Here is a 15,663-nt window from a genome sequence, read left to right on the forward strand (position 1 = left end):
AAGTACCTCTGGTACAACACACCACCTGCCCTCTCTCCCAGTCCAGCTAAAACCGTATGCGTGGGATGCATGCATAACGGATCCGGGTTACTTGCTGAGTCGTTCGCTCTGAGCGGTCCATGTCCTGGGCTTTTGTGGTCCCATCCACCTTGGGATTCTCCATTCCCCGTTTCCCAATTATCCCTCATCTCATGCTGCGGCCATGTCACTCCTCACACTCCCTCTTCACATCACGTTGGCCGCGTGCCCATCACACTGGTTCGTCACGCTCTGCCGTCGTGATGTTGACTGGTTCACGTCGTCGAGCTAGTCGAAGTGTTTGCTGCCGCTGCCACCACTATTGCAATAGCGTTCATCTCGACGGCCGCAACATCAATTGATGTTGTCGTCCTTATCGTGGTTATTCACGACTCCGGCTTCACCCATCATTGACTCCGCCGTCCCCAGCACAACGGCTCCCATCCGGAGCTCCACTCGGCGGCTGTCGTTACCAGAGTGTAATCCACACTCACATGTTTTGTCCTACTTGATCCCCATGTCCATCTTTACTCTGGTCCAATCTCGTCGACGTCTACTCACCCTGATCTCACCCTCTTACACGCCGAGCACGATCCACTGCAACACCCACGCCGTGTTGCCCCCCCTCATCCGGCATTCGAGGCCTCCTCATTTGTCCACGTACAGGACGAGCCTACCCGTCATGCCGAAGTGGGAACTGTGCCCCAGCCCGCCACGCAGGCAGGGTCTCCAAGTGTAACAGAGCTTCACCACCATGGCACGCCCCAAGCTTCAGCTTGTATTCACCAATGTGGACGACAGATACGAACCCATGTCTCTGCTCGGTACCCGGCTCTATGAGAACCGGGTTCCCATTGACGGCCTAGTCAACCCCCACCCGGAGCTTACAAGTCCCATCTCCATGTCCAGGTACCGTCTCTCGTACCTGGCAGCTAGCCTGAGCTATCGGAATCCGGACTCAGCTACAGGCGCTTCGATACCTCGTTTTGGAACATGATCCCGGCCTTGGGGCAGCCCATACGTGGCCGTCCCCCCAACTAGATCCCACTTAGAGGTCAGCAGAAGGCCTCACTTGCACGCCAATCACACCAACTCGAGAGATCCGGATAGACTTCGTCCCCACCCGCGAGAGATGTACTCGGCATGGACCGTTCGATTCTGTAGGATCAACGCTGCAGTGCGACACAATGCTCACGACGGTTGGCCGGCCGGCAACTTTGACAAGAAGCTCGTCATTGAGGGAGGCAAGCTCAACGCGGAGGACGCTGAATCTGGACATGAGTAAACAGAGCTTGTGTGGGAACTCGAAACATGCTGGGTAGCTCGCACTGCAGAGGTGTGCTGTGGGAAGCTGTGCTCGAAAGCAGCATGCATGGCCCCAGCCAATTACGGGAATAAGCCCTCCTACACTATACATGTGTATGCGGGGTGGGAGGCGTCGGTGCCGCGTGACATTGGGAGAGGCCCCGGGCCATGGTTGGACATCTCTTACACTCAAAGACGGAACTTGTCCTTGCACGGGGAGTGGAGCACCTCCCACTCCGACCTCCCACGCCCACGCCAGCATACGATGATCAGGCAACGGAAGAGGATGGATGCTTGAGATTCGAAGAGAGAGTGGGATGAAGGGGAGGTCCTGCTCCGTCTCGAGCAGGTATAAGAAGGGCTCGTCCTCCCCCTCCAAATCGAGTTTTTGTTCTGCATCCAACAAGCATCCAGCACTTCAACACTCACATCAAACACTTACAAACATTTTCGAAGACTTTTCTTCACCAACCATCAACATGTCTCCCTGGTGAGCACCTCCTCATCACTGGCTCCTCGAGTCTCCTTGTCTCTTGTACAGAGGGCCTTGGCTGAGTGCCTTGGCTTCTGCAGAGCGCCTGGGGTCGACTGGAGATGCCATCCAATCTCCTGATAATCTGGCTAACAGCCTCTAGCTCCTGCTGCAACCACGACAACTCTGCCTGCAACACCTGCTCTTGCTGCAAGGTGAGTACCCAGCCAGTGTCTTACTCTACAGTCACTGACATTCACAGCACTAAATTTCCCAACTCCATTCAAACCGACAACACTCGCCTCTGGAAGCCTCCAGGCCTTTGACGACCATGTCTCCCACGGGTACGCAATAGGGGAGCATCCCTTCAACCGAGCAGAGTCGGATTGGCAATCAAACAATGGATTGGATTATTTGGAAGTGGCACAGAGACGTGCGAGTGAGCGACTGTGACCGCCATGGTTTTTCGAGGTAGCGCAGCGCTAGATGTGAATTGAGCCCGCATGCCTGAGATTCTTGACTCTCTCTTCTGTGACTTTATACTCTCATGTGATAAACTCTTCGGCACATCGGCCTTCGGACCGGCTCGTGAGAAGATCTGCCTCGTGGCTTCGAGATAGGGCGTCGTTAGCAGATGAGCTAGCGACGTCACACGGAAACGTGGAAAGAGGGCAGATGATTGCTGATCTGAAACGAGGACCCGAGATTTGGCGATTACCGCCGCAGCCGGGAGACGAACTACTGGGGGAAGCTAGTCTGATAGAGGAGAAGAACGGTGCTGCTTGGCGGATGACGTGGGGGGTGGACGGGAGGGAGGAAGGGCCGTGTCGGGAAGTGGAGAGGAGGATAAGTGCCGAGATGGACGGTTTGGTGTTGAAGATTGATAGTGAGGAGTTGGTTAGTGGCTGTGGTGGTGAGTGACGGTTGATAGACTGTCGTTTCAAGTGTCTCTTTGCTTACCCACCCAGGTGGACTATACTCTGTGGGCATATATATGTAAACTCTAGAGATATCATATCGTCCATTTGGGTTAATCAGTTTGCTCGACTACCCTGTGGCTATGAGCCTTGTCATACAAGTGTAAGCTTGGGAGTGAATACGCCGTGAATCTACGGGTATCTTGGTGAGCGGTTTAGGGTATTCATGACAGGCACATTCCTTGGCAAGGCAGATTCAACTGGTTAATCCAGCTAACAAAAGATATTCTAGAGATGTCTTGTTCGTCAGAGAACTCGAATATCTAAAAATACCTCGTCTAACAAATGGGCGCAGAATCGCTGCACTTTTGGGCTGTGTTGGGGCCAAGAGCTGAGATCAGCCGCTTTTGGGCATGTTCATGTTCAGCCGCGGGCGGGGTTGAAACCAAGGCAGCGACTGCGCCTTTCAGCAGGATTTGCACAATTTGCCCGGTTAAAGACGCAGTTGTTGGTGGTGAAATCACAAATGTGTTGATCTCAAGTGACATGTCCGTGATCAGACTGTTGTTCATGGTTGACTTTGAAGCGCCCGGCTACGTCATAAGTTCATCCTGAGAATAGCTGCACTGCACAAGAAAGGCGCGTCTGTGTCCACATGATCATGCCCGTGACTTTGAAACACGGCCAAGGCTTGGAACTCTTCACCAAAAAAAACATGATTCTTCAAATTTGAATCCTTGATGATCAAATCAGACGCCAAACAACGCATCCTTTTGCTCTCGCGCCTCAATTGAGGCAGTGTCATAAAAGCCCCAGCCTCGTCCACCCAGGGTTGCGCGATAGCCTCAGGCGGCTGCTCATACATGAGCATAGACACACCAACACACCGCCAGCTTTTCGACCAATAGACACTGACATTTGTTGGCCTCGTCGGTCGCTGTGGGTTGTCTCAGTTGGCGCCATTCGACCAGACCACCAAGATTTCCTTCCTTCGGGACCCAGACCCCAGGGGGAGGATCCATATTGTGTGAATCCTTGCTCTCGTCATCTCGCAAACCAAGGCGAGCCAAGGCAAGGCACGGATGGGATATTGTCTCTTGTCAAAGGCGACGAGACAAGGCAATCGCTTACCTTGAACTACTTCATCTCTCTCGAGCCCGTCACGTTTGAGACAAAACTTCTCCTCTCCCTTCAGCTTTCGGCCCCCAACGTCTTGTCCTCCAACCCCGCCTCACCACCCACCTCCATCCAGCGGCAAGCCCAGCCTGCACCGCCTTCATCTCGTTTGTCTCCAACGCCGTTCGCTTCACTAAACGCCGTTGGCTCTGGAGAAGCCTTGTCCGCCGGGGTAAAGGCCATCATCTCCCGCCCCTCTTGTTTTGACAAAACCATCTCGCTTGCTTGACTCGAGGCTCTATTCTATTGCCGTCCTTCTTATATCGCCCCCCGACCGCGCTAGATTGCCCCCTAAAGCCCCTGTCTTTTTTCGGCGCCGGTGGGACAAGCCATCAATCTCAGGCAGAGCCAAGAGTGGGACCCCGGAAAGCAGGAGCCGAGACGGGGGGTGATAGCCGTGAGACACCACCGGTTCGACCCCGAGAATCACGGAGCGTCCACGGCGTCTCCTTTGACTACAGTACTCTTCCGTCTTCACTCCTTCCATCTGACATCATTTGTGTGCGCTCTGAAGCATAGCATCCGCCATCATGCCAGAGACGCTGGAGCCTGGCTCGCCCTTCACCACGCCACCGGTGTCGCCCGGCGGCGTCGAGAAGCGGCGATCACGGAATCCTCTCAAGAACATGATGCAGCATCTCACAGTGGATCCTCCTCCAGAGGATGAGGACCGACAGCCACGGAGAGCATCTCTCATCCGCCGCATCAGCTGGCGAAAGAGTCGCAGCCCTTCAGCCCATTCCGACAGGTCGGGCGGTCAGCCTCAGGATCCCAACCTTTGCAGGGCGTGCGCTGGCTGGGCGGCTGATATCGACTCTACCTTTGACACCATGGACGACTTTTTCATGAGGGCCTTGGATCCGGCAGCGGCAGACACCTTTGAAAACAAGGAGCACTCTATGGGTCGCTTGAAGGAGCTTGAGGAGAATCGCTTCATCACAAAGTGCCCTCTGTGCAAGCTGTTTCTGTCCGTGCACATTCCCAGCGAAGGAGAGGGCGATCTGTACCTCTCTGGCTTTTCGAGCAGAGACACCAACTATCTCATTGATAATCACATCATGTTTGAGCAGGGTCATGGAGCAAAGAACAAGAGCAAGGGACTCAGCCCTGCCTTTCTAGGCGTTGTACCCAAGAAGAGCGGCGACGGCGCTCTCAGCTGGGATGTGAGCGCCGACTGGTTCCGCGACTCGGGCATGCTTTACCGGACCATGCCTGACACAGCCCCGACTGAGCTTTTGAGTGCGCGATCTGAAGGGAGGCATTCGCGGGCAAGCTCATTTACCGACACGAGTGGTTGGTTGAAGCGTGGAATCTGGGGTCGTGAGCTTGAGCAGACGATTGACATGTCCATCGGTCAGGACTGGCTGCGATTCTGCGAGTTCTATCACCAAGGTCGTTGTGGACGAAAACCCATCACACATGAGATGCCCGGATTTCGACTTGTCGACTGTGCAAAGAACCCACCAACAGTAGTGGACGCATCCATCACGGATCGATATGTCGCTCTCAGCTACGTGTGGGGGAACAAGAAGTCAGCTCCTGGAAGCTGGCCCAAGGTGATTTGGGACGCCATCATCGCTACCAAGGATCTCGGTGTCAGGTATCTATGGGTCGACAGGCTATGTATCGACCACACGCGGCCGGCCGAGAAGATGCAGCAGATTGCGAGGATGGACGAGATCTTTGAGGGCGCTATCCTGGCTATCATCGCAGCATGTGGTGAGGACGCCGATTATGGTCTCCCCGGCGTGGGATCGAGGAATCGACCCCCTCAGCCAAAGTACGAGTTTGTCAACTCGGACATTACCCTCGTGTCGAGTCTTCAAGATCCTAGACTCGCTATCAAGAATTCGGCGTGGTACCAGCGAGGTTGGACGTATCAGGAAGGTCTTCTGGCGCGTCGACGACTCATCTTCACCGACCAGCAGATGTACTGGGAGTGTGAGGGCATGTGCTGTCCCGAGTCACTTATCCTGCCGCTCGAGTTCTACCACGACATGGAAGAGCAGAGAATGTGCGACTTTATGAGGCCGGGTCTGTTTAATGGCGTGTCATTCGTTGATGGCAGCTGGGAGCGATGGAAGAGATTGCCCGGCAAGGCGGAGGACCCGAGCACGCTGAGCATCTTCCGGGAGGCGGACCAACATATCGGCAACTACACACGACGCGACCTGACCTACGACCAGGACTCACTCAACGCCTTCCTTGGTATTATGAGACGGCTCGAGACTACAGTTGGTCCTGGCAAGATGTTCAACATCCTGGGCATCCCGGTCTGGGCACCTCAGCTGGATCAGGTTGTGCCAGCCACAGGTCTCCCACGCACTCGCGACATGTTTGCCCTCTCGACGTGCTTCTGGCATCACAAGGACGGCGTGGTAGCTACGAGGCGTCCCCACATGCCCAGCTGGACATGGGCTGGATGGAAGGGCCCCGTCGACCTGTATTCGTCCATCACTGTCGTGGACCCGGACAGCAAGGCTCGGGAGCGCAAGTACAACGCCCACCACTACGTCACGGCGACACACGTGTCCCGCAACGACCCCAACTCCATCCGCTGGACGTACTCGCCCAACATTGTCCTCGTCAACCAGGACGGCAGTGTGGCGTACGACTTTGGAGCCTCGGCCCTTGCTACGGGCATGCCTCCTGCGCCGCCGTCGCTACCTATCCGCCCGTATGGTATTCACGTGCCGAATCCGTTTGTGCTGGACCGGGTCAAGGCGCGAACGCACCCCGAGGGCTGGATCTTCAACCGGGTAAGCGTCGATGTTCGGCTGAGCCGGGGATCTGGGTCGATTCGGGAGTACATTGAGCGGCATGCCAAGGGAGAGCAGATGACGGTGCTCTGGTTCGTCGAGGAGTCGCTGGTGATGCTTCTCGTGGTGGAACGGACCGAAAGGAACGGACGAGTTGTGTGGGAACGCGTTGGACGCATGCGCATGGGCTTCTCGGAAGAGTCCAAGGACGTTGTCAACACCTTTGGAAGTGTGGAGAAAATGGTGGGCGAGCTACCCCTGAGAAGACTCGGGGAGGATATCGTGATTGAGTAGGCGGTCATTGAGAAAGGGGTCAAAGTATATACATGGTTTTTTTTTTATCTAGGAGCATTGTAATAGTATGGCGATTCATTTTCGGATAGGAGAGTCATTCAGTCTTGGTTTGACTGCGGGTGGATAGCATAAGATTGTAACTCATACCTGGGGTAGAGCATGCGTCACATGGACTTGTGGCATTATGGATGGAACAAAAGGATGGTGCTGTGGCAGTTTGTTCTATTGAGTTGAATGAGCGTGAAAAAGGGGCGATTGGCATTGTCCGCAATGTCGTGACACGAGGGTCTCCCCAGACTGTAGGGATGCCTGTTGATACAAATACGTTTCTATCGCAGCAATGATGTGTAATGGGTATCTATCCTAAATAAGCTAATCCCAACTGACCAATTCGCTGAAGGACTGGGTAATGACCAAGCAAAACTCGAAGGCTGTTAGGATCCTAGCACGGATACGAAAAGACAACCCAGAGTTATCCAGATGAGGTATTGAAGCACAAACATGGCAACAGTGAACCAGTCGGCGAAAGTGAAATCACGATGACCCTTGTTCGCCATAGATTCCTGTAAGCTGGGTTCAACGCCCACGATCTCCGCTGTAACGATGCTGTCAGGGGCGGGAGTATTGCCAATGAAGGAGTGACTGTCATGGTTGAGGAGCTTCCGGCTGGCACTGACAGTGCGACCAAGTCGACACAGTTGAGTCTTGAGTGTGATGCCGTTGGATCTGCACAGACTGTGGCGGAACCTGACCGAGATGGGAGTCTTTCTGATCCTGGCTCTGGCTTTACCTGTAACGCTGAAGTGGGTTCCTTGCCTTGCCATAAGTTTTAGGATAGTATTCTGTCGTCGAGTGTTGGGAGAGGTCACAGCAGGACTGGAGTGGACTCTGACATCGAGAGACGTCCTCTTTCCAGCACTGCCCCTGGCCTTGGTGCCGCAGACACCCTTAGTAGTGAATGAAAAGGTGGTGTTCTTCAGCTGAGAGAGTTGAGTGGTAGAATTGGCGATCGATGAATCTGTGTCCTCAAGAAAAGAGTCAAATTCCGCTTCGCGACTGGCCTTGAGTCCGGCCCTGAATCTGGCCACGGCCTCGACGCATGCCTGTCGCTTAGCCTCCCGCTCGCGATCATTATCTTCCTCGAGTGCAAAGCGACCCCTGACACACTGGGACTCAATGCTCTCTAAAGGCCTGGGGGAGGAAGCTGAATGCAGTGAACGAACGAGATGGCCGTGCATGTTGGTGTATTTATTGGCACCCCAGTTTCTAAAGCTGTGTGGGTTGCTGTTATAGTGGCCGTCGGACCGCTTGCCACTTTGGTCACCTCTCTGCTTAAAGATACGCATCTTATGGAGATTATTAGTTGGAGAAGCAGAACGCTGTTAGATGTAGCCGTGTAGCAGAGGCCTGCAGAGCAGAGATGTGTAGCAGAGCAGTGCAGCAGCCAAGATGACGAGACCAATGTTAGTTTGGCGATGATCAACGAAGAAAGAAAACTTCTGGAGAAAACACGAAAAAGGATCATGATGTAGATAGAGTTGGAAAAGTAATAGACATAAAAGTATAGGTTTGGATGTGTTCCCTGAAAGAGTCATCTGCCTCCTGATGCATACGTCTTGAGTCTATTTTGACTTTCCCTGACAACTCTGATCCTGAAGATACTCTGTGAAATCTCTACGGCCCCCCTTTGATGAGCGCTTTGAGCTCGTACCTCAGCGTTCCTCAAGAAACCTAGACCTGGACTTCTTGGATTCAACATCGAGGTGCTGACCATGGACTTGCACAGCCAAGCAAGGATCACGCAGATATGGCACAGCAATTGAACCAATGAGAATATGATCCCGGCTCTGGAAACAGCTAGGAGACTATTTGACCAGGATTCCAAGCTATTCGAGTTCTATGAGCAACTTATCCGAGCCCATGCCTACCTGCCCAGAACACAGTTTAAGGCGTACTATCTCCCCGAGAGGCACAGGCTTTGCCATGGAATGAAATATCTTCGGCTCTCACAAATGGAAGAATTGATAGGGCTGTGAAGTTTTAGAAAGTTAATTTGGGTTGACGGGACAACATCGACAAGGCACAGAGACCTGCGCCTCTTTACTCTCGCAGACGAGGTCTCACATCGGCCCGAGAGAATAGATTAAACTTGGCTACGTGCGCCCGTACCGAATTCATGAGGCATCAGTAAATACTTGTTCAATTGTAGATTAGTCCCCTGAGGTGCCTGCTCAGTCACGTTGTAAGCGAACATGTTGTCTCTTGTTCACATCCCCTCCCCGAGACGATGTATGCAGCCTACCAGGTGCCTACTGCCAAAGCTCAGACAGAAAACTTTGTCCAGATTTACTAACTGCATGTGAATCTCGAGAAATGTAAACGACAAGCAATTGCAGCCTGTGGAGTGTTGAAGCTGAGATCAAACCAGTCGGAGAGAAGGCCGTGGCTCAACCCTAACCCTGACGATGCTTCCTTCGGCAACATGTCCGAAGTCCACTCCTCGGTGTGGCACTCGCCCCAAGCTTCCCCGAGCGGATCCTGGACCTTGACTTGGAGCATTGGGGTCCGATTGCGGGGGACGAGGAAAGTCGAGGGGTGGCTTATAAGCAAGAGGCCGTAGCCAGGCATCATGACTTGACTTTAGGACAGATCAATTGAACTGGTATTTCCTATTGAGAGGCAAGAGACCTTGTTCAGAAATTGTCTTGATCTTTAATTTCTTCCAATTGTAAAGTTAGCAGTTATGAGTGACCTCGCAGCAATGGAGTCTGAGACTCCCAACATCCCACCCCCGAGAGGTTCGTGAAGCCATCACCACCAATTGACCACTCATCCACTAACAATTCACTCCGTCACAGTCGTCGAGCTTCCCCCCGATGTCCCACAACTCGAAGAGATACTCTCCGCAAACGACTTTGCCCTCGCCGCCCAAAAAGCACTTACACCAAAAGCCTGGGCGTTTTACTCGTCCGCCGCCACAGATCTCATCACTGTGAATAAGAATCGCGAGCTTGTTAGACGAGTCATGCTTCGGCCGAGGATTTTGAGAAATGTTTCGAGTGTTAGGATAGATCGCAAGATTCTGGGTCTTGATAGCAAGGCGCCTTTCATCATGTGTCCTGCGGCCATGGCGACGTTGGCGCATCCCGATGGTGAGCTTGGATGGAGTAGAGCTGCCGCTAGCGAGGGTATCTTTGAGATTGTAAGTTCTGAGCCATCTGGATGAGACAATTGGCTGACGTTTTCAAGATCTCTAGCAACGCCTCCTACTCCCTCCCTAGCATCATTGCCGCCGCTCCTCCCGGCCACCCCTTCTTCCTCCAACTCTACGTCAACTCCAACCGCCCCAAGACAGTCGAACTCCTCCGCCGCGCCCGCTCCCTTGGTATCAAAGCCATCTTTGTCACCGTCGACGCACCCGTGCCCGGCAAGCGTGAGGCCGATGAACGCGCAGCTCAAGACGTGGTGATAAAGTCTGAGATGAGCGGGAGCGAGAGTAGCAAGGATAATAAAGGTAGTGGACTGGGTAGGTTGATGGGACAGTATATTGACAAAAGTCTCAATTGGGAGGACTTGAAGTGGATTCGCGAGGAGAGCTCGGTGCCGATCGTGCTCAAGGGCGTGCAGACTGTCGAGGACGTGAAGTTGGCTGTTGAGTATGGCGTGGATGGTGTCATGCTAAGCAACCACGGAGGAAGGTCACTTGATGGGTAAGTTCTACCGTGAAGTTAAAAGGCGTGTGCTGACCAGATTCATAGCGCCCAAGCATCCATCCTCATCCTTCTCGAAGTCCGAAAGAGGTTCCCCGAGGCGTTCCAACATCTCGAGATATTCATCGACGGCGGTTTCGAACGAGGCTCTGATATTCTGAAGGCAATTGCCCTAGGCGCTACAGCGGTTGGAATCGCGAGGCCGTTCCTGTATTCGTTGGTGTATGGCCAAAAAGGCGTGGAGCATCTTTCGCAGAGTGAGTTTCCAGATCAGCTGGAGTGATAAGCTACTAATCATATATATTAGTCCTCAAGGATGAGCTCGAGACGTCATTGAGGTTGGCTGGTCTGACGAGTTTGGATCAGGCAACGCCAGACTTGGTCAACACCCTGGACGTGGACTATTTGGTTCCATCTGGGGGTGCTGAGTCGTGCCCAATGTCGGGGATGAGGGCGAAACTGTAGAAGAGAAAGTGGATGATAGGTGATAGACATGTGAACTAGACATAGAAATAATAGGCAGCGACATAAAAGTAGTCTCTTGGTTCACTATTGACAGTATCTGGTGAATATACATGTGTGATTGGTTAACCCGATTTCGATATCTGTCAGGTACCTTGCTAATTATATAAAGAGTGTATATGTAACTGAAATGCATGCTAAAGAACGAACATGATATCATGGTCTTGTAGGAACCCATAATGCACCAAAAAACGAGCTCTATCCCAGCCTGGCCTTGAATGCCTTGACAGCGTCAACCAGCGTCCCATCCGCCTCCAGACCCAATCCCCTGGCCCTCGAGTCATCAAACCACGGCGGCCAGCTCTTCACGATCTTGAAAAGCGCCTCATCCTCTTCATCCTTGACGAGTTGCACCGCCTCCTTCCCGCCAACCTGCTCCACGGCATCCAAGATCTCCTGTACCGTCACCGTGATGCCCGGGAGATTCACAATCCTCGACTCCCCAAACTTTTCACCAGGAATCTCCTTAACTTTGATCAAGTTCTTGATCACCGTCGCAGGACTACAGATCCACATGGCAATGTCGCGGGGCACGGGGAGGATGTTGGGTATTCCCTGCAGCGACTCACGAACGATGCCTGACGCAAAGCTCGACGCCGCTGCTGACGGTTTACCCGGCCGAACCACCACAGTTGGCAATCTGACGATTCTCCCATCTAGGAGCCCTCTGCGGGAAAAGTCGTTCAGCAGTAGCTCTATGATGAGCTTCTCTGCGCCGTAAGACGACCTCGGTTGAGGTACAACCCCCGCTTCTGTGACATGTCCATCGCAAGGTCCGTAGACAGCGCAGGAACTCGAGAAGATGACCTTTGTGCCTGGCCAAAGTGTCCTCAGCGCATCGAGAACAGATCTGACTGAATCGATATTGACTTTCAAGCCAAGCTCAAGGTCAGCCTCTGACCCGCCAGACATGAGCCCGTGGAGGAGGTACACGGCCTCAAAGCGGCGAGGCCTGATGAGCTTGTCAACCACATCTGGAGAAGTCAAGTCTGCTGCCAGGCTCGTGATACGTCTGGCTTCACTCGCCGCAGCCTGAGGAACAGGTGGTTCGACAAGGTCCGTGATGGTGACATGGATGTCAGGCGACGAAGCCAACAGCGGAGCAACAAGCTCCTGTCCGATGAAGCCTCCGGCTCCGGTGATGAGGATGTGCTTCTCGTTCGTCATGATGGCCCGTGTGTATTCCGAGATCGGATTGATTGATAAGATCTAGTGGCGTTTAATTCTCCAACTTGATATCTTTGTTAGATAATGGTCTGTTGTTTGTATCCACCAAGTTCAGGTGAAAGGATGGTCCACTATCGCGGGGCTTATGATGCTCAGGCGGTTCAGAATCTCCGCAGCGGCCTGCATGCGGAGAGAGGATCGGAGAGAAGTCCGAGATGGTTTTCCGAGCCGACATGACTTCCGACATCATGAGACAAGCCCTGCCGTCACCGAGGAGGGAAGATCCAAGTTGGAGTAGAGGTTGTTCATGGTGGAGTAGCAGAGACGGATGAACTTGGGCCTGGACGGAGTAGTCGGCGGATCAGTCGAGCCATGGCTCTAGATACTGCCAAGTCACACACATGGTAACCAGTCCGGAGTGACACTCGACCATGATCTTTCATTGACGTCAGTGACTGATAAAGAAGTCGTGTATGATCGACCACTCTACACTCAATCAGTAGTTTAGCCTAGATCAAACGGCCTTCCCTCCGTAGATGACTTCAAAAGGTTCATTCTGCCACATTTTGACTTGAAACTTGATACCTTGCAATAATTATCCGTCAGACCCATTGTTCTGCCTCCCAAATTTGTATGATACATCCAATATCCAGGTATTCCATCACTCCAAGCGACTCACAAACCAAGCTAAACGCCCACGCCAAAACAACTTTTCATTCCCTTAACTGCCCCTTCAAGGCAGCGGCCTCATGCCATAGTCCGCCTCTGGATACGTTGGCAGCGACTGTCCTGACGCGTCCATGGTGAACATGCTTGGATCGAAGCGGAACACGGGCGAGAGACCGAAACTCATGTCGTAATCGAAGAACACGTCACCGTCCATGTCGGTAAATGGACGATCTCCCGGCGGCATCTGGTTGGAAAGATCGATATTCTCGTTGATACCGTTCCCGACAATGACCCCGTTAGGCGCTTGACCAACTTGCCCTGGCGCAACCGAGTTGAGCGTCCCCGTCATCCGCTCCAAGCCACCGGCCATGAGATTCGCAAGATGCCACTTTCCGGCGTTGAGAGACCGGAATCGATGCACCAGACTGGTTGTCAATTCATGCACCCTCTGACGCTCGATGAGATCGCCGCCGTACTTGAGGGCAACCTTGATGAGGAACATGCAGGCAAATGCTGTCATGGAGAGCATATACGAAGGCATACCCACGATTCCTACAGCCACGTCGGGGTCGGTGATGATGAGATCAATAATGGCGGTTGCGGCTGTGACTGCTTTGGATGCACAATCGAGGAAGTAATGAGGAATCGGGTCGTCGCTGGCGAGTCCACGGAAAATGTGCGAGTAGAGGTGAATTTGGGCAAAGTTGTAGTGAAGGATGGTGCCCTTTCGCGGGAACGATCCGATTTGAGGCCATTGTTCTGCTTTTGTCAGCGCAACTTTCTTGCTCAACTCGATGGCCTACTCACCTGGTAGTTCCTTGAGCCAACGATCATACCATTGATCCAACTGTCGCCGGAACTGTGATATGTGGCTAAGGTAAACCCTCGAGATACGCTCTCCCTTGTCGGTACCAAAGAGCTCTCGAATATTCCGTAGAATGCTAACCAAGGCCACCTGTCCAGTAAGACGCTTATCCTCCTCGGTAGCAACGGGAGACTCAAGAAAGTTCTCCCATCCCTGGATAGACGAGTCCTCCTGGACAATAGATGGTCGCCCGTAGAGAGTCGCGAGATGTTGGTCGCAGATGTAAAGGATATACCATAACCGTGCACAATCTGCCGCCTCCTGGCTCTGCTCCTTGATGGCCTGGTTATAGCTATTATGTAGATTGCACTCAGCAGCACGTCGAATTGCGTATCCCGAGAGCATCCACGAAAGGTCACTGAGCCAATAAGAGGCTACACACATGGCCCGTAGATAGTCGCGGTCAATGCGCCGCTCAAACATAGACTTCTCCATCAGTCGGCGGAATTCGCTGCTGCAGATGCCGTAAATGCCATCAGCCTTGGGGTCGTGGAGCGCAGCTACAGTCAAGGTTGCGGCTGATAAAATCGGACTCTTCCGCCTGAGCTCGTCCAGTGTCATGTACCGACAGCCAATGCCGTACATATATCGATCAAGGCGATCGCGGTATAGAGCAAACAGGCTCTCCGCGTCAGCCAAGGCCAGTGCTCCACGGGCAATGAAGTCGTCAATGGCACGACCTCGTTGAGCTTCCGAGTTATCCGGTGAGCGCAGAGCACTAAGTTTGGTGAGAGTATATAGAGAGTGAATAGGCACATATGGAAGGCCTTCATCTTCAGGGGTTGCCTTTGGAGAATTGTCGCATGAAGGACCATGATGCTCTTCTTGAGAGGCGGAGAGTCGATTTGTCGCATTAGCAGGGTTGTCTTCCTTGGGAGGTGTTCCCTCTGCATCTCGGGAATTGGCGCTCTGCAATGGCGGAAGTTCTGGAAGACTCAGTTTCGTCATGACCTGCCTGAGGGCGGAATGTATCTGCTCAAGATCCTGGACCACCGCTTCAGAGAATCTGCCAACGTGTTAGTCGCATGGCGATGAGACGACAAATCTCAGCTCGAAATTGAGCGAGTGAAGGGGCGCGTACTGTGACTTTTCATCAATGATGGTCTGCAAGCTCTTGCTCAAGACACACCCCAAATTTCGCTCAGAACATCTCCGACACGGTGGACCACTCTCATCCATCAAACACTTGATCTATTGGCAGTGAGTGTCAGTTACAGTCTCAGTCTGGGAAGCGGCTAGATATCACCTTGTGTTTCCGACATGCCGCACAAGCCTTGATCTTGCGAGAGATCTGAGGGATGGGGAGGTCATTAGGTACGAGACCAGTGATGCTCTGTCGGCTCCCGCTCTGTCGCGTGCCGTTGCTGTTTCCATTGGATCGCGCAGGCGTTGCGGGCTTGATATTGTTAGTTGTGTCTCTGATGCTCGTTGTTGAGGCCGGTTGAGAACCTACCACGGCTGGCGTCGCATTCGCATCGGCCGCCCCAGGAGGAGCTGGCCCGTTGGAGTCTGACCAGGATCGTTTCGCCATGTCTTGTCTCAATGCGCCAGCGATACTGTCCCTGGTTGTTTCTTCTTAATGCAATGTCTCTTTGCTCCCCGACGAATGGCCGAGTCCTTAGTATTGGTGGGTGGGTGAGTGATGTGCTGGTAGATCCCTGTCTCAGGCGATTCTCCAAGTGATGAGACGAGTGTGAATGGAATGTCTTTGGCCTTGCGACGTGCTCAGGAGTAATGAAACCGAGGATCAATCTGATAAAACCTTCATATTTACCGTCTTTTGCGCCTC

The 15,663-nt window shown here is 53.1% G+C and overlaps 6 protein-coding genes across 6 annotated transcripts; 3 read left to right on the forward strand and 3 right to left on the reverse strand.

Annotated features, from left to right (window-relative positions):
• Nucleotides 1-772: 772 nt before the first annotated feature.
• Nucleotides 773-1,303, forward strand: NCS54_01012000 (Hypothetical protein; the record flags this gene model as incomplete). The annotated part of the gene is made up of 2 exons (XM_053155440.1): nucleotides 773-927; nucleotides 1,183-1,303. 2 exons carry the CDS (start codon nucleotides 773-775, stop codon nucleotides 1,301-1,303), a joined length of 276 nt encoding a protein of 91 aa, XP_053011415.1.
• Nucleotides 1,304-4,418: 3,115 nt separating this feature from the next.
• NCS54_01012100 (Hypothetical protein) lies at nucleotides 4,419-6,941 on the forward strand (the record flags this gene model as incomplete). The annotated part of the gene is made up of 1 exon (XM_053155441.1): nucleotides 4,419-6,941. The coding sequence occupies one exon, from the start codon at nucleotides 4,419-4,421 to the stop codon at nucleotides 6,939-6,941; it is 2,523 nt and encodes an 840-aa protein (XP_053011416.1).
• Nucleotides 6,942-7,375: 434 nt separating this feature from the next.
• NCS54_01012200 (Hypothetical protein) lies at nucleotides 7,376-8,287 on the reverse strand (the record flags this gene model as incomplete). Its single annotated transcript, XM_053155442.1, has 1 exon — nucleotides 7,376-8,287. One exon carries the CDS (start codon nucleotides 8,285-8,287, stop codon nucleotides 7,376-7,378), a length of 912 nt encoding a protein of 303 aa, XP_053011417.1.
• Nucleotides 8,288-9,684: 1,397 nt separating this feature from the next.
• Nucleotides 9,685-11,116, forward strand: NCS54_01012300 (FMN hydroxy acid dehydrogenase domain-containing protein; the record flags this gene model as incomplete). The annotated part of the gene is made up of 5 exons (XM_053155443.1): nucleotides 9,685-9,739; nucleotides 9,800-10,143; nucleotides 10,191-10,651; nucleotides 10,700-10,908; nucleotides 10,959-11,116. The coding sequence occupies 5 exons, from the start codon at nucleotides 9,685-9,687 to the stop codon at nucleotides 11,114-11,116; spliced, it is 1,227 nt and encodes a 408-aa protein (XP_053011418.1).
• Nucleotides 11,117-11,371: 255 nt separating this feature from the next.
• NCS54_01012400 (Epimerase domain-containing protein) lies at nucleotides 11,372-12,340 on the reverse strand (the record flags this gene model as incomplete). Its single annotated transcript, XM_053155444.1, has 1 exon — nucleotides 11,372-12,340. One exon carries the CDS (start codon nucleotides 12,338-12,340, stop codon nucleotides 11,372-11,374), a length of 969 nt encoding a protein of 322 aa, XP_053011419.1.
• Nucleotides 12,341-13,073: 733 nt separating this feature from the next.
• Nucleotides 13,074-15,405, reverse strand: NCS54_01012500 (Zn(2)-C6 fungal-type domain-containing protein; the record flags this gene model as incomplete). Its single annotated transcript, XM_053155445.1, has 5 exons — nucleotides 13,074-13,768; nucleotides 13,817-14,880; nucleotides 14,956-15,065; nucleotides 15,121-15,270; nucleotides 15,328-15,405. The coding sequence occupies 5 exons, from the start codon at nucleotides 15,403-15,405 to the stop codon at nucleotides 13,074-13,076; spliced, it is 2,097 nt and encodes a 698-aa protein (XP_053011420.1).
• Nucleotides 15,406-15,663: the final 258 nt, after the last annotated feature.

The sequence above is a fragment of the Fusarium falciforme genome, chromosome 8, assembly GCF_026873545.1.
Source record: "Fusarium falciforme chromosome 8, complete sequence".
NCBI classification, from domain to species: domain Eukaryota; kingdom Fungi; phylum Ascomycota; class Sordariomycetes; order Hypocreales; family Nectriaceae; genus Fusarium; species Fusarium falciforme.